At 45.0% G+C, this 23,565-nt stretch overlaps 1 protein-coding gene across 1 annotated transcript in view; it reads right to left on the reverse strand.

The window, feature by feature from the left end:
* The window catches only part of MTCL3 (MTCL family member 3), a 41,752-nt gene extending 19,335 nt beyond the window's left edge, over nucleotides 1-22,417 (reverse strand). Inside the window, exons 1-5 of the mRNA XM_075924129.1 lie at nucleotides 21,767-22,417; nucleotides 21,063-21,174; nucleotides 18,445-19,307; nucleotides 17,551-17,775; nucleotides 13,415-13,573 (exon numbers count right to left, since the gene is read on the reverse strand). Of these exons, the coding sequence (XP_075780244.1) occupies nucleotides 13,415-13,573; nucleotides 17,551-17,775; nucleotides 18,445-19,248 (1,188 nt within the window). The 5' untranslated portion in view covers nucleotides 19,249-19,307; nucleotides 21,063-21,174; nucleotides 21,767-22,417. The remainder of the gene's footprint in view (nucleotides 1-13,414; nucleotides 13,574-17,550; nucleotides 17,776-18,444; nucleotides 19,308-21,062; nucleotides 21,175-21,766) is intronic.
* Between the last annotated feature and the right edge of the window lie 1,148 nt (nucleotides 22,418-23,565).

Here is a 23,565-nt window from a genome sequence, read left to right on the forward strand (position 1 = left end):
CAGATTAGTTGTCTGCTACTCATTTGCATAATTAAATGAGATTTTGCCAATTTCTTTTACCTGGTTTTGCATTTGAAAATGCACAGATATATTTCCAGAAGGACCAAAACAGCAGTGACCATGAGTAAAATAAATAACATGAAAGCCTTTGATCTGGCAGAACTTGAGTTTTTTTGACAGTCAGCGGCAGGTTGCAAAGCCTACCAGTTTTCCCAGGCTTTTTTTCAGGAGTCAGGGGGCATTGAGGGAGTGAGCTGAACACAGCAGGTTGAAAGATAAACAGTTTTTAACTACTATTTTTCATGTCCTTAAAGAGATTTTCAGTAAAATAAAAATGAGTAGCAATGTCTTTCCTCTAGCTGGGCAATTAGGCTATGTCTAGACCACAAGCCTCTTTCGAAAGAAAGCATTTAGACTGCAACCTCTTCTTTTGAAAAAGTGAGCTGCTTTTTCGAAAGACAGCATCCAGGCAGTCTGGATGCTCTCTTTTGAAAAAGCCCTGTTTGCATTCAAGAGGGCCTTTTTTCGAAAGAGTACTTTTGAAAAAAGGCATTCTTCCTCGTAAAATGAGGTTTACCGAGGTAAAAAAAACCTGCCACATTCTTTCGATTTAATTTTGAAAGAATGCGGCAGCAGTCTAGATGCAGGGGAAGTTTTTTCAAAAAAGGCCACTTTTTTTAAAAAAAAACTCTGTCTTCTAGACACATCCTTATTGATTCATATGAAACATAAATTAAATTACATGGGTGCAGAATTTAGCTTTCCTGGATTACTAAAATATTTTTGGAAGGACGATAATCCTTCTGTAAGTGCCTTGAAATCCATATTCTGAAATCCATCTTTCACTGGCTCAGAAATCAATGGTGGATTATTACTAATATTATTTATACTGTAGTAGCAGAGTTCCCACATATACAAAGGTCTGATAAAAGATGGCCCCTTGTGAAGGGTTTACAGTCTAAATAGGCAAAGTGTATGGAGAATGTATTCTAACCCCACTTCTTTTATGTTCCCATCAGGCCCTAAACACACCACTATGCTGAGGTTGGGAAGCCAAGCAAGACTGCAGTGATGGGAATGGAGATACACTTTGAAGAGCTAGATATAATGTCCTCTGTTTGCTAAGATAATCTAATGCCTCAGGGCCTTGATAACTCCACTAATATCACTACTGGATGCTGGCATAAACTATCTTCTTTCACTTCCATATTTCTGGGAAATCATATCTTCCTTTAAGAGTAGGCCTGTGAGGGGGAGGCACACTTGGAGTGCTCCCCCCGCCCAAAAAAAAATTATTTCTCACCCCTAGTTTAGGGTCTGGTCTATTATATTTAATTCATATGTGTTAATTAGTGAACACTACTCAGGATGAGCAATGGTGGCAAGGACGGTGAATATGACAAAGACCCCAAGTGTAGAGTAGAACGATGATTGGCTGGGAAAAGAAACTTATAGAAAGAGGCAAGGAGCATAGAGATTGGAACAAGAAACTAGGGAGACTGGGCTTGGATCAGGAGTCCAGCGGGGGAGACTGAGCCAGCATGGGAAGGAAGCAGAACAAGAATGGAGAGGAACAGGAGCAGAAGACAACTGGGGACTGGGAGACAAGAGAGAAGTAGATCAGATGAGGAGTCAAGAGGGGATTGATTGTGCAAGGAGAATGTGGACAAGGAACTGTGGAGAGAGACAGATCCCCGGCTGAAGCAATTGCACAATCTGGCCCGGTAGTCCCGACAGGCCAGGGCTGGGGCTGTCCTCCAAGACCTGACCCTTCCCACCTTTGCCCTCTCTCTCACTCCCCTCGGCACCCCACATGGCTTTGGGGATCAATGGATGGAGGCCTGGTGCCGCATGGCAGCAGGGGTCAGGCCCCTCTGCACTACCCAGACAGGGTTGGAGGGGAAACGGAGAGGTGAAGTTGCTTGCAGGGCTGGCTTTAGGAAGTGCGGGGCCCAATTCGAACTGTTTTGGCGGGGCCCCCCCACAGGATGTTTTTGTTGAGCAAAAAAATAAAAAAAACAAAAAAACAACAACAAACCACAACCACACACAAATATCACATCAAGTAGATCCAATCAAAATGTATATCTATATAATTGAACATTTTCAAAAAAAGTGCCATCCTTTATTATGCAAAATTTTACACAAAATTAAATCAGTTGCCTTAAGTGTAGGTCAAATATTTTCAATTGCAAACTATCCAATTTTTTCAATAAAGTTTAAAGTTTGATTTTTAAAAAGTTACCAGAGAGCGTTGCAGTTTTCTGTTACATTGACTTACTTTTTAAATAGCAAGAATGGAGTCTTTGTCAAGAAAGTGTCAGTTCTGTGGTCAAATTCCAGTCCTTAGTGATTTCAGCACCAATGATTTCACTAGGTAATATGGTACCTCACCATCATTGCTTCCTTTGCACTGCCCTTCAACACACTGCCTGCATGTTGAGTCCAAGGTCAGTCTACGCAAGATTTTATCAATGATTTTTGCTCAAGCGATCACTGAGACAAGACAAGGACTCTCAATTGATTCTAGTCAGCTCAGCCTTTAAACATTGGGGCTATGTCTAGACTGGCATGATTTTCCGCAAATGCTTTTAATGGAAAAGTTTTTCCGTTAAGAGCATTTGCGGAAAAGAGCATCTAGATTGGCACGGATGCTTTTCCGCAAAAGCACTTTTTGCGGAAAAGCGTCCATGCCAATCTAGACGCGGTTTTCTGCAAGAAAGCCCTGATTGCCATTTTTGCCATTGGGGCTTTTTTGCGCAAAACAGTTTTTAGCTGTCTACACTGGCCCTCTTGCGCAAAAACATTTCTGGAAAAGGGCTTTTGTCCGAACGGGAACGTCAAAGCATTTGCGCAAGAAGCACTGATTTCGGACAGTAGAACGTCAGTGCTTTTGCGCAAAATCAAGCGGCCAGTGTAGACAGCTGGCAAGTTTTTGCCCAAAAGCGGTCGCTTTTGCGGAAAAACTTGCTAGTCTAGATACAGCCCAGATGTAAAGTGTCAGATATAATTGAGGACTCCCAAATAGACTCTACACCACCAGAAATAAAACCTGTTTTAATCTTCTGTGACTTTCAGTTAGATGTGACTCACTATCCTCTGCTTAGTGTTCAAGTTATGGTAGACCCTAAGCCAGATCATATTAAGTTCAGGTCTTTTAATCATACAATATGGATAACAACATTTCATTCTCCCAGCTCCAAGTCTTAAGTGAATTTCAACCCAAAAGAGCCAAAATTGATCACCTTGAGACAGCAATTGTGTCTACTGATCTCTGTGGCAACGTAAACTGACTATACAAATAAGGTCTGCTCATGAAGCCTTTTCCTACAGTTGATTAACAGATGGCAGCAGATAGCTCATTCAGACCACTGTCTGATAATAGTTAAGTCACCCTGACCAGTCATTAACCATAGTCAGGGACTTACCCTACTCTCCATTGTCTCTATGATTCTCTGATGACCTGTGACAAAAAAGGAGGGTGGAAAGGGAAACTGAAGGGAGAGACCTCTCTAAATTCACCAATCAAAGAGCAGTATTGCCAAATCCAAAATCACAAGGAACACCTACACAAAGTTATCAGAATGGTCTACAAATCATAAGATTTTTTTAAATATAAAATATGTTGGGTTTTTATTGACCTTTTGTTTCTTGAGTATTTAGGGTTCATGTTTTAAAGCTTTCCTCCTTAGCTGTAAGGCCCAGAAGTATAGAGAACTTTTTTTAAATGAAAGCTGAGATTCCTACATAATCAATTGACTCCAGGCCTTTAGAAAAACACCAAATGTTTTGAAACTCATGGTAAAACAATGGAGGAATTCTTGTGAGCCCATGCTTTGCCCACAGTATAAATAAAAAAACAAAACAAAACAATATCTTCTCCACTAAACATCCTAATGAGATACTGCAAATGGTGAACTGAATTCAACAGCTCCTGATATGAACAGGTATCAACCTAGTTTTTCATATTTGAGATGGGTTACCAGGAATCATACATGACAATATGAAATCTTTCACTCTCAAGTCAGCATATTCACAAAGCACCTATACTTTTGATCCATGCATTTATTGGATAGTGAAAGAGAAAGGAGGGGAATTAGTGTAGATAAATGTTCAAATTTTAAAAAAAAATGCCTGAAGGAATTAGGACTGGGTTCCTACATCTCACGTTCAGAACTGACTAGGACACTTATGACCATATTTTCAAAGGTGTGTAAAGATCAGATAGATATCTTTGAAGATCCGAGTTGGTAACTGGTAATTTAGGAGCTTAATTACCTTTGAAAATCTGAGCTTAGATTTCCAAGTCAAATTTTCAAAAATTACTTTAGTCACTCAAGTGCTTTTGAAAATTTTAACTGGGGGGCCTAAAGAGACAAAAATAGACAAAAGGCAGGAGATATGGTATTCCTTTTAAAAACATGTGACATCTATTTTTGACTACATTTTATATTATTTTTCTCCCCAGGGTAACTGATCCCTCCAGCCCCCTCACTACGCCACTGCCCCCCCTCCCGCAGATCTATCATCTTATGCACGTGCAAGATCTGTGAGAGCCGTCCCATGAATCTGCAGTTAGTGTCTGTGGCGCCTGCTTTTGGGTGGTGTCTCAATGCTGCCACATTCACCTCCAAAGAGGGGGCTTCCCAAAGCAGGCCATTGTTGCAGACCCCCAAGGCATCCACATGTCCAGTCTCTTTTCAATGGGCCCACTTCCCAGGGATCATTGATCTTGGATCTGGCTTCCTTCCCCTCTCCAACCCTCATCAGAACTACTGTGCCCTCCTAATTTAGGAGAAGAATAAACAGGAGGATTGGAAATTAACCCACCCAGTCTCACGTCCCCTAGGCAGGGAATGAGCCATCTACATTAGGCTCCAGATGGAGTATCATGTCCAGTTCTGGGCGCCACATTTCAGGAAACGTAGAGAAACTGGAGAAAGTCCAGAGAAGATCAACACAAATGGTGAAAGGTCTAGAGAACATGAGATATGAGGCAAGGCTGAAGAAATTGGCCTTGTTTACCTTGGAAAAGAGAAGACCGAAAAGGGACATGAGAGCAGCTTTCAAGTATCTAAAAGAGTATCATAAGGAGGAGGAAGAAAAATTGTTCTGCTTGGCCTCTGAGGTTAGGATGAGAAGCAATGGGCTTAGACAGACACGTGTCAGGGATGAGCTAGGGCAACTCAATTTTGGAAGCCCCAGGGGCCACGCTGATTCGTACAGAACATGCTGAGGGCCTCAACTTAAGTGTGGTTACATATGCAAGCAAATATATACAAATAGCTTCTCTCACACTGACAGGCATGAATACAAAGATTAAGGCAAGACTACACAACACATAGACCCCATTTAAGTCAGTTCTGCTGATATTAATAAAATGCAATATTTACCCGATTTCTACTCATGTGACAGCACTTTTCATGAGCAATGACAGTCCAAGAATTTAACTACTAAAACACATATCAACAGAAGATCATTACATTGACTACTTTTGTTTTGGCTCCCTCTCACCAGCCACGTGTTGATCCCCACATAAACACACACACAAACTGGCCATGGGCAGCATACCACGTTATTAATAAATATTTTATAAACCTTTACCTTTTCTCTCTGCTGCCATGTCTCCTCTCCTTGCTCCATCATCTCCCCTGGTGCCTGCTGCCCCCCAACTCCTCACCTTCCTCTGTCCTGACTCCTGCCCTTCTCACTGCCCTCAGCCCTCCTGAGACCTGCCTCCCCTTCTCTCCCCACTGTGCCCACTCCTCCAGTAGCCCCACTCTGATCAGGTGAGTTACCCCTCTTCTAACACCTCCCTCTACACCTCTTCTAACATCTCCCTCTGCCCTGCCTTTCTCCTCTGGTGCTGGTCCCTCCCCTGCAGTTGTCTGCCCTTCTGCTTCACGCCCAAAATCCCCCAGCACCTGCACCTTCCCTTAGCCCTGCACCCTCCCCCTTCCCTCACTGCCCCTGCCCCCTTTGCCCTCTTTTTCCCTGATGCCCACCTCCTCACCACCCTCTGCTCCATTTCCCCGTACCCCTCTGTGCCCTTACACATGCCTTGCTCCATCCCCAGCTTTCTCATGCCCACTCTTTCTTTCAAGCCTTCTCCCAGCACCTTCCCCTCTAGCCCCCAATGCCCTTCCCCTCTCCTCTCCTCTCCCAGCATCACCCTGTCCCCCTCCCACTGACACCTTCCCTCCTGCCCTTTTCCTCATTGTCTGTACTTGGCCCCCTGGCATGCGTCTCACCTTCACCCTGCCTCTTGGTGCCTTCCCCTCTGCACAAGCCTCTTCCTCTCTTCTCCCTCCCCTCCATACAAGCCCCTTCCTCTCCCACCCCATCCAAGCCTCTGCCCCTCCCACCACTCCCGCTCCCCTACCTTCTGCGGGGCCAGTCTGCGAACTGCGTGCGCCACGGCGGCGGCATGGCACTTTTCAGTTTTAAAATCCTGGAGGTGACATCATGTCACGCCCGGGTGTCTCCCCACCCACCTGCAAACGGCACACACAGCCACAGCAGCCGGTAGCGGGTGCAGGTAAGGATGGGGGGAGGGAAGCCGAGCAAAGCCAAGGGAGCTGACTTCCGAGTGCAGGGGCACGGAGCCCCCTTACGCGTGGGGCCCGATTCGGCCGAATCGGCTTAAGGCTGGCCCTGGTTGCTTGCCTAACCTTACCCAGATGATGAGTGCCAAAGCCAAGAATAGAAGCCAGCTTCCCTGACCTCCAATCCAATGCCCTACCTACTGAATTACATTCCCTCTAGACTTTTCTGTTTTCATGCAATACATAATAAAAGATGGTCCAGAGGTGTACCACTCCATCTCAAAAAGGCACAGTCTCCCCCAAGGCTTCACATTTGCCATGGAGTAGTGAATTCTGAAACCTATTTATGAGCTTTGGCATTCTCCTCCCAGCCACCAGCCTATTCCATACCTACCCTATTTCACCCAACAGGAAGCATCTGGGGTACAGCACCTATACAGCTAAGTGCTTGGCTGCAATTGAGTTTGGCACAAATGTGGATGCACAAGATAGGGAAATCCTTACTTTCTACTACATCTAAAAAGCTAAAGGCTACACAAAATGTAGCTCCAAATAATTAATTATTACTCATTAAAAGACATTGCCTAGTTCCTTCATGGCAGGGGGCTCGTGGTGTGGGGGGGTGCAGAGTCAGGGCAGTACACCTTGGAGATGTGGAGGGCTCCGGGTAGGAGGACGGGGATGTAGGAGGCATAGGAGAGGACACCAGGGGCTCCCTCAGCCCTTACCTCTCCTGATTCGGGGGGACAGCAAGGGCTATTTCCCTCCCTCTTTTCCCCTCTCAGGAGCTGTCTCCTGGGCAAGGAGCCCCAGTTACCCGGATGTGTGGCAGGCAAGATGGTGAGCCCTGTCCCCAGCTAGCCACTCTCTTGGTGGTACAGCTGCCCTGAGGTCACTGTACAGCAGTGGTCTCCAACCTTTTTGAGCATGAGATCACTTTTTGAATTTAAGTACAATCCAAGATCTACCTCAAATATAAATACCCTTTCCCCGCCTCCTTCCCGCCCCTTCTCCAAGGCCCTGCCTCTGCTCACTCCATCCTCCCTCTCTTGCCCATCCTCACTCACTTTCCTCAGGCTGGGGCAGCGGGTTGGGGTGCAGAATCTGGTCTTGGATTAAGGGATCTGAAGTGTAAGAGGGGCTCTGAGCTGCTCTTGGGGCAGGCAGTTGGGCTGCTGGAGGGGTTCTAGGTGCAGGCTCTGGGGACAGCATTTGGATGCAGGGGTACTTGGGGCTAGGGCAGGGACTTGGGATGCAGGAGGGGGTTCATGTTTAGGGTAGGAGTTTGGGATGTGGGCTCCAGCTAGGCACTGCTGGTGGCTCCTGGGTGCTGGTGAAGTGGGGCTACGATGGGCTTACTCCTTCCCTGGGCCTGGACCACTCCCTAAAGCAGCCAGCCAACTCCAACCCACGTCCTGCTGTGCTCCCTCTTCGCACTGTGGAGAAAGGATACAGAGTTGGAGGGGACATCTTGACATCAGCACCCCTCCTCTCTTTCCCTGCCCTGCACAGAAAGCAGGAAGCTCCCCGGAGGGAGGGGCAGCTCCAAGGCAAAGGGCAGGAGATGAGCAGCAGTGTGGGGAAGGGGCATCTGAATTGCTGGCACTTGTTAGCCTCTTGGCCAGACTAGTCAGGATCACCTGTCAGAGGCTCCAAGATCTACCAGTAGATCTAGATCATCTGGTTGGTCACCACTGCTGTACAGTATAGCACTCGCTGCTCCTAGTGGCCATTGTGAGTATAGAGTGCCTCCAAATAGCCCCTCCCTTTCCATGTTATGGAAAAAGTCCCAATCCCTTAACTTCATTTTCCTGGTACATTGCATTAAGTTACGAGAAGAGGAAGTTGCATACCAAATGTAGTGGTCCTAGCTCTTCCCATTTAGGAAGAATTCTTGCACAACCAGACCCACAGAGAGAGAGAGAGATTTCTAAAATATATAGATAATTACTATGCCTTTGTCAACTTTAAATAATAATATATTTGCTGACCTTGATAACTGCCCTCTAATATATATTCAATATTAAGTTGCATGTCTAATGTGCTTTAAATGTAATATGCTAGAGAAGCCAAATTAATTAGAAAGAACCTGTATATCTAGCATCATATGCTCCCTGCAATAAAAATATTACTGTTAATGATAATTATTAATAATGGGGCATAGATATAAGCAATTAGTAGTAATTTGCTATAAAAAAAAGGCTGAAATCCCACTGTGCACATGAAAAACCTGCATTGTGCATTGCAGCTTAATTGGCCTGCTTCCATCTGGAGATATGCAGTTGTAAGGTTGCTAAGCAAAGTATCTGCAGGGTGCATTAAACAGGACAGCATTGGATTGCAAGGGGGAGCAGACAGTGGAAAACACAAGGTTGTATCACATGCTACCCCAAAACAGCTCCCTACATTCTGATGTCAAACTGACTGCAAGTTGGTGCTGCTCCGAGCAACATTAATTTCACTCATCAGGCCACACACCATGGTTCATTCAATTTCCAATAGCTCCAAATGAACAGAGGAATCTGATAATAAATGTGTAAGTGCATGTCTGTATGTGTGTCAAAGTGTCCAGTGAAAATTTCTAGCTCAATCTCTGCACACACCCATGTTCCTTTCATGGCACGTGCTTACAATATGGCCAACCCATATTCTTTAATAGCAGCCTTAAAGGCCTGGCATCTTTACTATGAAATGTTTGGCTCTGGTTACCCTCTGCTTGGTGAGCTGGGGCATGCTAAATAGCATAAGAGGCTCCCACTGTGCTTTATTGTGTATTATTTGGAATGTTTCTGCTATCTCCAAAGAATCACAGAAAAAGAATGAACTCCCAAAAGAAGTCACACTTCAATGCATTTTAAAGAACGGAGAAGCTCATTACTTTTCCAACACATGAATTTAGGAGTTTGCATTTTCCCAGCAAATTTGATTATATGCAATGTAAAAAATATTAAAATTACTGAGACACGTTCTGATCGCACTTACTTTGTTATAAATCAAAAGTAACTCCCCTGACCTTGGTGAATAATGCAGTGATTAACACTGGAATAACTGAAATCAGAATCTGGACTTTTACTCACATTGGATACAATTATTTCACAAAAGAAGTTCAATTGTTATGGGACTACTCAGATGAGTTAGTGCTGTTCAGGATGAGAAGAGACTGGAACTAGAGTTCCAAAGAGAAATTATTCACAAGGAAACAGGAAGCCATCACTGTGGAAGTCTGATGATGCCACTAAACACACATGAAATGTAGATGAGCATCTGAATTCATGAGAGGCAGCAAACATAGACATTTGGTGCAGGTAAATTCTCTTATCCTTCACAATTATTTGGATTGTTCTAATGGTGGTTTTATAGTAACATTACTTTCTTCACAGATACTGAACTTCAAGTTCGCAAGAAGAGAAATCAGTTCCTTACATTGCTTTTTCAACCGGCAAAAGACTTACAACATGCATAATATTAGACTTTTCTTCAATATCCCTGTCTTCTGTCCGAACTGCTTCCCCTCAACCATCCTTCTATATTCTCCATCCCTGTGCTGAAAATCCTAGACAAACTCAGCATCCTCTATCCCAGGTTCCAGTTCCAGCCGGATAAGAATCAGTAGCCTGAGGTGGAGGTACAAGTCTCTCTTCTGACTTTTCTGCTCCAGCATGATAATATTCACCTACCCCATTCTTATGGTACAGCTGTCCATGCCAAAAATACACCTTTGCCTTTCGTGACCTGTGCCTGTACCCAGAGCCCTGCTTTCTAGTGCCTAATCTCCAAAGGGTGCCCCATTTCTCCTTTCTGGCCCAGTGTCCTCATTCTGTGATAACAGGGATCATAAGTGAGCTCTGGCCTTCTGAACCTATTGCCAAGGAGAACAGCACCAACTTCTAATCCAGCCTGACTTTTTCCTTCATCCTTAAATTCAAGGGTCCTCCTGCTGGACCAGAGAAGATACTGGGGCTACATTTAGACTACATCCCTCTGTCGGCAGAGGCATGTAAATGAAGCACTTCGAAAGTGAAAATGAAGCTGGGATTTAAATATCCCGCACTTCATTTGCATAATCACGTAATGGTGCTCTTTTGAAAAAGCGCTATTTTAAAATTGAAACCGCAGTCTAGACGCGGTTCTTTCGAAAACGGGGATCTTTTTTGAAAGATCTTGTAAGCCTCAAAAAATGAGATGCTTCATTTACATCTTTCTGCCAACAGAGGGATGTAGTCTAGACGTAGCCAGAGAGAAGTGGAAGATATTAGGAAGAACACATGGTTCATTGGGGTGGGACAGAAGTGTGTACAGAATAGATTCAAGAGTTAGAAGGAAATCATAGAAGCAAATGATGACAAAGGTCTATTATCAAGTTCACTGCCCTGCACGTACAAGATGTAGCTCCCTAATAGAGGATGTAGGAGATATTACATTGGTACCACATTTGATCTTAATTCAGAGACCAAGAGAAAACAGGAACATAAAAACATAAGAACGGTCATACTGGGTCAGACCAAAGATCCATCTAGCCCAGTAGCCTGCCTGCCGACAGTGGCCAGCACCAGGTGCCCCAGAGAGGGTGGACCAAAGACAACGATCAAGCGATTTGTCTCCTGCCATCCCTCTCCAGCCTCTGACAAACAGAGTCCAGGGACACCATTTCTATCTCCTGGCTAATAGCCTTTTATGGACCTAACCTCCATGAAATTATCTAGCTTCTCTTTAAACTCTGTTATAGTCCTAGCCTTCACAGCCTCCTCTGGCAAGGAGTTCCACAGGTTGACTACATGCTGTGTGAAGAACTTTCTTTTATTAGTTTTAAACCTGCTACCCATTAACTTCATTTGGTGTCCTCTAGTTCTTCTGTTATGGGAACTAATAAATAACTTTTCTTTATTCACCCTCTCCACACCACTCATGATTTTATATATCTCTATCATATCCCCCCTTAGTCTCCTCTTTTCTAAACTGAAAAGTCCCAGTCATTTTAACCTCTCTTCATATGGGACCCATTCCAAACCCCTAATCATTTTAGTTTAGGAAGTGAGACAGAAGTTAACCATGGCGCAACCTTCAGCACTGAACTGGGGCAAAGAAGTCACAAGTAGGGTTGTATTCTGAACAGCCACCGAAGGAGTCTGAATGGACTGGAATGGGGGAAGGTTTGGAGCAAGACTAAGTCTAACAACAAATTCTAAAGGCAATTAAAGAAGCACCACAACCTCAAGCAGCAAATAAGTGTGGCAGCTGAGAACAGTGATGTTTTACAATAAAGACCAGAACAAAAACAGAAGAGGAAGAGAGTCTCATGTATGGATGATGGACCAGGCTCAATTGTCATGCTGTTGACAAACTAGTTACTAGCCGGAAAAGCCGTGGAAGGAAGTTTGTGGGGGTGTGGCTTTATTTTCTATTGACAAGTTTAAATATCAACTAAGGATGGAAAAGAGTAGTTGATTAGTTGACTACTTGCATTTCCCTGCCCCCTTGCTGCATCTATATCAGAGGCAGCAAGGGGGAGAAGCAGGAACCAGTGCTGGGGGGAGCTGGCTTTAAAGCTGGTTCCCCCCAACACCGTCTCCATGGTGTGGGGACAGGGGAACAGGAGAAGCAGAGGCACAGTGGCGCTGTGGCTCTGCCTTTTAACTGTAGTAAGAGCCACCTGGCCACTGTGGCTCTGCAGTTTAAATGTAGTAGGAGCCAGGAGTGTAGGCAGCCCAGCTCCTACTGCATTTAAAAGGCACAGCTGCAGCAATTCAGACCCGGAGCAAGCCAGGACTCAGACCTAACCCTGCTGTGGCTCTGCAGTTTAAATGTAGTAGGAGCCAGGCTGCCTGCATGATCATGAGTACATGATTGGTCATGTACTCACTATTTAACATCCTTAGTATCAACACCTACAAAGAAAACATAGGTAATATATACATAAAGCCACTATTAAATTCAACAAATGCTAAAAATAATAAAACTTACCCTACAACACTGAAAATGTCCTGCCTGTCTTCACAGCTTAAATAAATTTCTTCAGTCTTTAAACAAGGACAGATTAGAAACTGGACTTTCTGTCGGGAAGTATCACTAAAATGGCAACAGGTGGCATTGCTGAATGCATTTGCTGAAATGGTGAGTTATTTCTTAAATCTGCTTGAAATACTAACTTTTAATCCACAAACTTTTTCTTGTTAATACCTGCTTTGTTACCTTTCAATCTGCTGTACTATGTATTACCAGTGCACAGATTTCTTCTTATTTTACTGGGAAAATTCTGTGTGCTCTTGAATTTAGGGCTGGGGAAGAGGATACAGAGAGTATTTTCTTCACTCTACATGTGAACAGCTCTGGTACAATACAGCCCTAACATTTCATTGAGCATTTGGCTGAAAGAACAGCTAGTACCTCCATCATCATTCCAAAACTCAAAGAGACTGTCACTAGCTAGGACCTGGCTTCTCTGCATGCCTGCTAGAATCTGACAGTGGTTGCTGGGGGAGCACATATGCCATTTAATACATTTATACTGGAACCGCCCATAGCATTCCTCATGCACCTGTCTTGAACAGACAGAAAGTCTCAGAGCCCCTTGGCTATGACAACTCCACAATCCCAATGCTTCAGAGAATCAAGAATACAGTTAGGTTACCTATGCCTTTGAAGTTACATTTACAGCACTTGTTTACACCTTCTCAACAATCAAGCTAATCAGCAAAACTGTTTGCTACCTTTAAAGGGCTTCCTATTACATTTTGTGAGCCCTCAGAACTCCTCTTTCTCTGCAATGGGCATATGGAAAAATCCGTTATTTCATAAAGATGATTTCAGAATTTCAGGTTGGAATAAAACTGTTCACATATTTTGAAGTATCAACAGTAAACAACACTAACCTCTTTCATTTTTTCCAGCTCATTCTGTAAAGCCTGTTTAGTAATCTCAACTTCTATAAGCTGCTGTCTTAACTTTTCATTTTCATCTTCTGTTGTAGCTCGTTTTTCTTCCACGTTTTCTAACTCATGATGAAGTCTGACTGAGACGTCTTTCGCAACCTAAATGAAATGGAGTTTGCAAAAATAAATAAAGACATGAAAAATATATATTTCTGCAGTTCTGCCTGAATTATCACTTATTATGTCTTTTTTTCAGTAGATGGGACATGAAAGAGATGTGTGGAAGCCATAACTGACTGGTGGGATTCTGGCTAACTAAGAACTCCAACCAACATCCATTAAAGTTAATAAAGACAATTCTTTCCATTGGCTTCAGTGGATTAGGCCCCAAACAAACACTCCTTCTCTGGACTTCTGGGAGTTCACAATGAAACAGTAGCTCCACCATCCTTGGAGACTGTACTTGAAAGAGACTGAGTGCTGCAATGTCAGTCCACTCCACTCCTTCACTCACTCTTTCCATTCCTACTACACCCAGGCAAGTCCCTTTCAGACAGTTAATGCTCATGGAAGCATGAACTAAGAACAAGATCTACAGTCTCCAGACATATGGAGCACAAACGAGGGGATAACTCCTCACTTCTTCCTTCCCTCTCTCCCAAATTTAGGCATGCAAGGTTGGCTCCAATATGGTCCTTATTATTGCTAACTACTTTAATTTTAAAAATAAAATAAGCCTTAGATTTTGTGACCAGACACTTGTACAAAATTTAGTACAAGTTGAACTGCTCTTAATCGGGACTCTCTAGTCTGGAAACATCCCTGGTCCAACAGGACCACAGATGTCCCAGGACCAGAGAATCCTGGTGGAGCACTGGTGACTGGGAGTCCTGCAGTGGGGCAAGAGCCCAGTAACAGGGCTGCCCTATGGCAACAAAACCAGGAGCTCAGCAGTAGGGCTGCTGCCCAGTGCCGACACTGCAAGGAGTGGGGGTCGGGGAGCGGGAGGCAGCAGGGCTGGCCCAGCAGCAAAACTGCCCCATGAGACCAGGAGGCAGCAGGGCCACGTGGCAGCACAACTCGGAGCCTGGCAGTCCTGCTACAGCCAACTGGGTCAACTGCCCAGTGGGACTGGAAGGCAGCATGCCTGCCCAGGGGGGCCAGGAGCCTGACTGCTGGGCTGCCTGGTGATGGGGCCAGGAACCCACGAGTGGGGCTGCCAAGCAGCATAGCATAAAGCCCAATAGCTGCCTGGTGAGGCTGGGAGGCAGCAGGGCTGCCCAGTGAGACTGAAACTCACGCAGGGCTTACTGCTTGGTAGTGCAACTAGACCTCAGCAGGGGGGCTGCCCCGCGAGGATGGAGCCCAGTAATGGGGCTGTGCCTGCCAGCAGCAGGGTTGCCACAATGGGCCAGGAGCCCTGCATTCAGAGGGGCTGGCGGCAGGGGGAAGCTGGCTGGGAGGTTGGCAGCGAGGCCATGGCTGGGGAGAAGGGGCGGTGACAGGGGTGGGCCCAGAAATGATCTTCGCTGGTCCGGCAAAAACCCTCATCTGAGAATGGTCATGTCCCGAGGGTGGCAGACCAAAGAGGTTCAACATGTATGTTTTTAAACTGCATTGATGCATTCATGGTTTTTGCTTTAAATTTTGAAATGCATGGGCACAGGATGAAAATTTAAAGAAATGTACCAGGACTCAGTCCCTTTTTTCATTTGTGTAAATGACATCTTTGCCATTCAGAACATAATATTATAACTTTATAGCACTTTTAAAACTGTAATAATACATATCAAATATTTAGAAAAACAACAGCTCTGATGACTTCAGTACAATCATTTTGAAAGATCTGACTTATCAGTTTCATTACAAATGAAAACACAGTTAATCCCTCCTGATGTTTTCATTACTTAATATGTGCTCAACCTTCTTTTTATGGTGGTTACGCATTTTTAATACTGTGTTTTATTTCATGTACACACCCATGCGAGAATTTGGAAGGAAAAAGTATTGCATAGAAAGCAATGCTGAAGAATTATGTCTATCAGAAAACAGTTGCAGCTCGTGACTCACTCTCTCAACTGAAACACAATTGTGTGTAAAGTTCTGATACAATAGGCTGCAGCATTCATTCAATGATTTCCCTGTCCCAATGCCAAGCTCCTCCCATCATGGAGAGCACGCACACCTTGGAGGTGGAGGGACCATGTTTGCTGAATTCCAAGCAAAGCCTATGAAAAGGGGCTGCAAGATAGGATGGAAATCACATCAAGTCAGAGAATTAGATCCTAACAGACTTTCCCCCCCTGTTGTGCACTGATCAGTTAGGTAATTCTCCAACACAGGAATCCACTGATAGCATCTGTTATTCTCCCTCTAAGTACTGGCATAGGAAGCAAGTCAGATATATGGCCTAAATTCTGCAACTCTAAGGCTGAATAGCACTTCATATCCTTTTTTAACAAGATTACCTATTGGGCTGACAAAGGTAACTACATTGACATAATATATTTAGATTTCTGTAATGCTTTTCTGTAGTCGTGCAAGATATTCTGATTAAAAAGAGGGCATTTCTAGTTGGGAAACCTACAAGGAGCTGTTTTTGTCCCCATGCCATTCTATGTCCTTATCATTCATGTTGCAGAAAGCATAAAATCGATGGCTGGTAAAGTCTGTAGATGACACAAAAATTGGCTGGGTGGCAAATAATAAGGGCAAGTCAGTTCTACAGAGCAATCTGGATTACATGATAAACTATGCTCATTTGACCAATATGAATTTAATATAGCTAAGTGCAAGATCAAATATCTAAGAAACTAGAATATCAGTCACCTTTGCAGGATGAGAAACTTAATTAAAGAAGGCTAATAGGTGTTTTGATCATAGTTGCTAAGTACAGGAACAAAATCTCTAACACAGGGGGTGCGTCTAGACTGCCAAGATTTTGTGCAAAAGCCATTGTTTTTGCGCAAAAACTTGCCAGCTGTCTACACTGGCCGCTTGAATTTGTGCAAGAGCACTGACTTTGTAATGTTCAAAATCAGTGTTTCTTGCGCAAATACTTTCACGCTCCTGCTCAGGGATAAGCCCTCTTGCGCAAGTGTAGACAGGCACCTTAATTTTTTGCACAAGAAAGCCCAATGGCTAAAATGGCCATCGGAGCTTTCTTGCACAAAAGCACATCTAGGTTAGCACTGATGCTTTAGCGCAAAAGCATCCGTGCCAATCTAGATGCTCTTTTGCGGAAATACTTTTAATGGAAAAACTTTTAAGTTAAAAGTGTTTCCACAAAATCATGCCAGTCTAGACGTAGCCTAGAGATATATAATTCAACAGTTAAAGGCATAACAAGATATAGTGATAGACGAATTCAGACTAGAAATAAAGTACCAATTTGCCCCAATGAATATTTTACAGTGAGGTCAATTAACCATTGGAACTTGCCTATTAACACAGTGGATTCTCTATCAGTTAAAATGATTGTTTTCTTTCTAAAACATTTGTTGTAGCTCAGTCATAAATGATGGACTTGAGGCAGGAATCTCTTGGTGAAACTCTATGGCTTGTATTTTGCGGAAGGCTGATTAGATGATCATAACAGTCCCTTCTGGCTGGAAGATGTATGGCTGAAATTATGGATCCCACAGAAGTCAATGGGAGTTTTTATATTGACTTCAGAAGAGTCACAATTTCACCTTACAAATATCTTATACATATAATCAGTATAATGGTCCCCATTGAGTCAACGGGACTATTTAATGAGGTTACAAAAAATGGCCCACATAGTGTAAGCTGTTTTGTTTTGTTTGTAATGACTTAAAAAGGTCCCTGAGTGTAACCAGTCAGGGAAATTACTATCAGTAACTCCCACTGACTTCAGCAAGAATTGGCTTGAGTAAAGACTGAATGAAAGATAAGTACAAACCCCAAAACGTGGCCTATCAAATTCTGCCCCCCAAACCAAAGGGTAAATCTGGGCTCCTATACCCTGTGCTTTCTGCACTGTCTAGAAGATGTGTGTATTTCAAACTGGCATGGAGCATCACAGAGAGGACACGGAAGCACCATTTTGCCTCAGCACTCAGTTCTCTCTTTTTTTCAACCACCCAGCCACACACTGAGACAAGGTGCTTCTGTACCTTGAGATCTTGCTCCATGCTGCGCAGGAGCTCTCCATCAATCTCCCCCGTCTGTGCATAGCGGAGCCTCTTGCGCTCAGCCTTGCGGAGCCGGTACTGTAGGATTCGGCAATTCTTGTTGGCTCGCTCCAGTTCATGACGCATTTCCTGCAGCTGGCAAGCATCCTCCTCGAAGAAACTGTCCCTCATCTCATCCATCTCAGTCCTCAACTCATCTATCTCATTCTGACATGCAGTCAGGCACAGGAGAACACAAGTAGATGGACCCAGAAAATAAATATCAGAGACAGACAAAACAAAGGCTAAAAAATGGAGCTGGAAAGCAGGTCTTCTCCCTCCATGCCCATTAAAAAGCAAGACAAATGGGAGAAATAAAGGGCAGTAAAAGAGATACTATGAACTAAAACTTGTTCTTGCCCTGGTATAATACTATATTGATGTTGTTATAAATCCTGCCTCTCATGAGCCAGAAGAAGAAATAAGAAACAAGCAGAGATCTGGCCCAGGATGCTTTGTGTCTGCTGTACAGCATCCTACCCACCCCCCAATGGGAAGCAGCAGAAGGGCTTGGCTAACCTGCTCTCTCCCCTGTCCCTGCCCACGAAGGGTGTGGGCGATAGGCCTTGCCCCTTTCCAGCTCAGCTCGCAAATCTGGCCAGAGGAATTTTCCCACCCCGCCCCCACTTCCCTGCCATAATGTGCTGGGCCCCTTTCTAGCCTCCAGTCTGCTGGGAGGGAGGGGATGGAGAAGCCCGGCGTTGCCCCTTTCACCCCCACCTGCCCACAGGAGGCGGCGTTCACCCCCTTGTCCATCCTCCGCCTCTGGGGAATGAAGGGCGGGGGCCCTGCCCTCCATTGGGGAACAAAGGGTGTGTGTGCCCCTCCCCCGCTCACCTTGAGGGTCTCGTTCTCCTCCCGCAGTCTCTCCATCTCCTCCTGCAGCTCCTCGTGCTGCGGCGGGCTCGGGCTCGCGTCTCCCTGCTGCAGCCCCTCGGGCCCGGCCGCCGCCATGGCAGAGGCGGAGGGGGCGGCGGCGGCGGCCTCGGCCGGGGCGCTGGGGTCGCCGCCCTTGTGGTTTTGCGCGCGGGCCGCCAGGCCGCGGCGCAGGTGGAACTGGATGAGCTCGGTCTGCAGGCAGCCCTCCCGCCAGCACCCGCCGCCCGCCCGGCCCCTGCCGCCGCCGCCGCAGGAGGATGGAGGGGCCGGGGCCGCCTCCCCGCCTCCCCTCTGCGGTGCCCGCCCCGCTTTGCCCCTCCAGCTCCTGGGCGGCGGCTGCAGCGCGGCTGCCCCCTCCCGCTCGCCCGCTCCTCCTCCTCCGGCGGGCGGCGGCTCCTCTGGCTCCGTGGCGGAGGGCGGCGGCGGCTCCGGCGCCCGGGAGGCGGCGGCTGCCCCCGCCGCGTGCGGCTGCGCTTCAGCACCCGCCGCTGGCTGGACAGCTCCCGGCAGCGCCGCGCCCCGCCCCAGCGGCCTGTCCCCGCAGCCCCGGCCCCGGCCGCCTCTCGGCCGCGCCCAGCTGCCCTTGGGGGCGGCAGCCGGAGCGCGCGGGGGGGTGGCGGCGGCGGGGCGGCTGTCCCTGGGGCCGGCCGGAGAGGACGCTCGCGCCGGCGGCTGCTTCCTGCTACTGCTGCTGCTGCTCCCCTCCGGGTGCTGGCGGGGCTCGGAAGTAGCTGCAGCGCCCCCGGCAGGCGGCTGGTTCATCGCTGCTTGCTGGCGCCGGAGAGCCTCGCAGGCGGCCGGGGCATCCTCCTGCCGGGGAGCTGGGGAAAGAGCGGCACAGAGAAGGGAGCGGGGGGCAGAGAGAGGCGCGCACGCTCAGGACTCGCACAGGACCGGGCGCCGCACATCCGCAGCCTGGGCTCCCAAGTCCGGCGACCCCCCCCGGGACAGCACGTGCCCAGCCCCAGCCCTAGGGAGGGGCTCGGCCCTCAGGGGTATGGAAATGCTGCCCGCGCTTTCCGAGCTATGAGTTATGGGGCGCGTTGCAGCTGGGGAGGGAAAGTGCCTCCTCCCCCCCCCGGCAGTCAGAGCGCTTTGTTCCAAGCCAACCCCACCCAGCTAGGGACTCGGGGAGCGACTTTCAATCCCCAGCAAGCAAAAACCGATGCAGGCTTCACACTGTGGGATGGCCAGCAATTGTGCTCTCCTTTACACCCATGGGAATTCGGAGTCACTTCCTTGAAGTCATTTGAATAACCCCTCTGTAGTGCGGATCAGAACCTGACTCCTTTTTGTCTCCAGCAGGTGACATTTTTTTTTCCTGCGGCTGTCAGAACGTGTAGTTGAGCTGTACACGTCTTATTTGCTTTGTTCGCCCTGGCCAACGTTATTCAGTGTGTACTAGCCGGATCTTGGTCATACTAGAAAGGACTTCCCCAGCTGTTGAGAAGGACATTCCCAATAGAGAAGGGAATACTTTATGCTCTTGGGGTTGCACACATGTAACTAAAACCAGAAGTTCCTTTAGCTCTAACAAGAGGGACTCTCCCAGCAGTACCAAGGCATAGACCATCTAAACTAGCCCCACCCTTTTACAATTGTGGAGATTATGATTATATTACTATGTTGAATTTACAAGTACATATCTTAAGAACTAGTGATATAGTGTCTCTGGATATCAAACTTATTACAAATCTAGGTTCGAAGGTTACTTTTCCCTCCAATTTCTCAGTATAATATTAATTATGAGGGTCTCGCTAGCCAATTTTACCCATTTTTGTAATTTAAAAGACTAAGAATCCCAGAACACATTTAGATTACTCCAGGACTGACTGTTACTATGGTTACCAAATTATGTTCAGTTGGCAACTTTTTTTCCATATTAGCAAAGTGATTGTTTCCATGGTCACAGTCAATTATAAAAAGGGTATTTATTTGATGTAGCGTTACACAGATGCTTCCTTGTGTGATCTGAAAATGACCAGTGTGACCAACAAAATGTACTTAACAGTCTTTATTCAACTTTCATTTATAGTTTATGATAATTTATGCAGCAGCAAAAGTAAAAACTGTAGCGGTCCAGGTATATTTCTAATTATCTAAAATTATCTGAATCCTCCTGAAAAGAATTAAACAGTAAAGAGACCAAATGGAATTTGGCAAGGTCATTCTATGGTCTGTACCAATTAGACAACTCTGAAACACACTCTAGGCTATGACGCTGCTTAGTGCCAGGGATGCACTGATTACATGCCCTGATTACTGTTACATGCATTACATCTACACTAATGATTTTAGTTGAAGTATTGAAAATTAACATTCTGAGGAATGTAAGTGGGCAAAAAGTTCCAATATATTAATTGCCAAATGTGGAGCTATAATTTCTTACTATACATATAAAAAAACTATGAAATGTTTCTTTCAGTCATTTCAGTTGCCTATTACAAACAAGTTGTATCTAAAGGTGCTTAAAATGTGTGGAATCAACTTGATTTCTGTATCTTATTCATTACAATGAAGTATGACTTAAGTGTTGCTAAAAATTAAACCAACAAATCTGTCACCTTACACGCTACCTGGATTTCTTCCTGAAGTTTCACTGCAGCAAAGTCATCAGGTTCAGCAAAGTTCTGCCAGGAATATGTAACTTGAACCCTTCGTGTTCCAAATTCCAGCACCAGCAGGCTTCTATACAAATTAAATATTTATTTTTTAAAAATCCAGCAACCGAAATTCATTTCCAAGTAAGAATTCCCCATCTGCACAAAAACTCTGCAATAGAATCAGCTTGCTAGAGGTAAAATCATGTAGCATCAAAGTGGTGACAGGACATGGTTGCATCTCTGCAGGATTTCCTGCTGGAAACAGCTGCTAAGATAGAAAAGAAAAGAAGAAGAAAAAAGAAAAACAAAATAACCCCAACAGCAAACCAGAGAGAGGGTTCACAGTCTTTACCTGCCAGTGTACACATAAATCCCCTTAGACAGAAGCAGCCAGGAATTCAGAAGAGGCTTCCATTTAATTTGTTCACTTTCCCAGCACAGATCATGCCCTCTCATTCTGGTAAGTTTCACTATGCTGCCCACTGCAAGTATATTTATTAAAGTGCCTTTGTCCTGATTTTTGCATGCAGAAGGAAGAGGGTATTTTCACTGGGTTACCCTAAACAATTTATGGTGTGTTGAGTTTTAATTCTATTGAACATTCATAAAAACACCCCACAAAAACAACCCCCCAACACTTAACAATGGCTCTACTGTAAGGCAGTTTCATTACTCACCACCACTTTGTCTGCTGCTGGGCTGGTAAAATGCATACACACACGAGGTACCAAGCTGTGCCAGAGTATCTCAGGGAAATGCAGCAATATTCATGAGCTGACCTCACTGGGCCTCAGAGACAGAGAGGGTGGGGGAGGGAGAAGCAGCAAAGAGAAGAGAAAAGAGAAGAGATTAAACGACACGCCCCAGGCCTGGAGACTCGATTGCAGTTCTTAGCAGCACATGGCAGTATTGGATTGAAGGGCAAACAGAAGGATTAGGCTTCAGTAAATGTGGACAATTTTCCTTCAAAATTCATTCCAGGGAAACAATAGATTCTGATCAATTATTTATTCTTCTTTTTAAGGGATGCTAGCTTGACAGTAATGGCAGACGTCTTGTGATGCAGCAGCAGGACGACAACCTAATTTTCCTTTGTTCACTTCCTTGATTTGCATTTCAAGAATAGAAAAATCATAATTATATTTCTTTAGCAAAATCCTAATGCAATTATTAAAGGTAGAGACACTGCTAGATTGCTCTCCTCTGCTAGAGATAATTCCATATGTAATTGATTAATGTATTCATTGAATAAAAAAGATAGCATTTCATTGACAAACTTCTAACATATTTTATAAAGATAGAAACAGTGCCATTCTAAGTTACTAAAGATGATTCCATATTTATTTGATTTTTTACCATTATGGGGATTTCTCTACATGTTCTCTAGAACAAAATGATTAAAGGTCTAGAAAACTTTACCTGTGAGGGAAGACTGAAAGAATTGGGCTTGTTTAGCTGAGAAAAGAGAAGACTGAGAGGGGACAGATAGCAGTTTTCAAGTATCTAAAGGGTGTTACAAGCAGGAAGGAGAAAAAGTGTTCTCTTTGGCCTTTGAGGATAGGACAAGAAGCAATGGGCTTAAATTGTAGCAAGAGTGGTTTAGGTTGGACATTAGGAAAAATTTCCTGTCGGGGTGGTTAAATTCATAGGGAGGTTGTGGAATCTCCATCACAGGAGATATTTAAGAGCAGGTTGGATAAACATCTATCAGGGATGATCTAGATAATACTTGGTCCTGCCATGACGGCAGGGGACTGGACTTGATAACCTCTCCAGGTCCCGTCCAGTTCTAGTATTCTATGATAACCAAACATTATATGGCCTTTATCACTTTGTAACTAAGAAGCTCACAAATACATAAAACCAAAAAAAGAATAATAATACTTTTTTCTTCCCTCTGATTTTGATTACAATGGGAACCATAGGAACAAGAGCAAAATCAGCAGAGTCATCTGCTCAACACTATATTTCTTCACTCAATTTCAAGGGATATGGGCAATAAGCAGGAATAACTAAAAACAGTACATAAACTAAACTATAATATAACTCACATCACTGAGACATGATGGGATAATTCTCAGGACTGGAGCATCAGTATAGAGGGGTATAGCTTGTTCAGAAATGACAGGCAAGGTAAAAAGGGAGGAGGAGTTGCACTGTACATCAGGAAAATATACATTTGTTTTGATAGGCAGTCCAGCTATGAGTCTCTGGATAACGGCAATGGGGAAAATAGGAGTGATGTCATGATAGAGGTCTACTATAGACACGGAAGAGGTGGTGGATGAGGCATTTATTTATACTATATATTTTAAAGAGTTTGTCTGTTTGATCCAGAACTCCTGTTAAACAGTAAGAGCTAGCTCCACCAAATTCAGTATACAGCTTTCTTTGATAATAATTTAAAGCAACATAAGGCTTTAGTTTTGCCAGGAAAATGGGATGTGCCTGGAATGCTTCTTGTAAAACCAAACAG

Source organism: Pelodiscus sinensis, chromosome 3, assembly GCF_049634645.1.
Source record: "Pelodiscus sinensis isolate JC-2024 chromosome 3, ASM4963464v1, whole genome shotgun sequence".
NCBI lineage: Eukaryota > Metazoa > Chordata > Testudines > Trionychidae > Pelodiscus > Pelodiscus sinensis.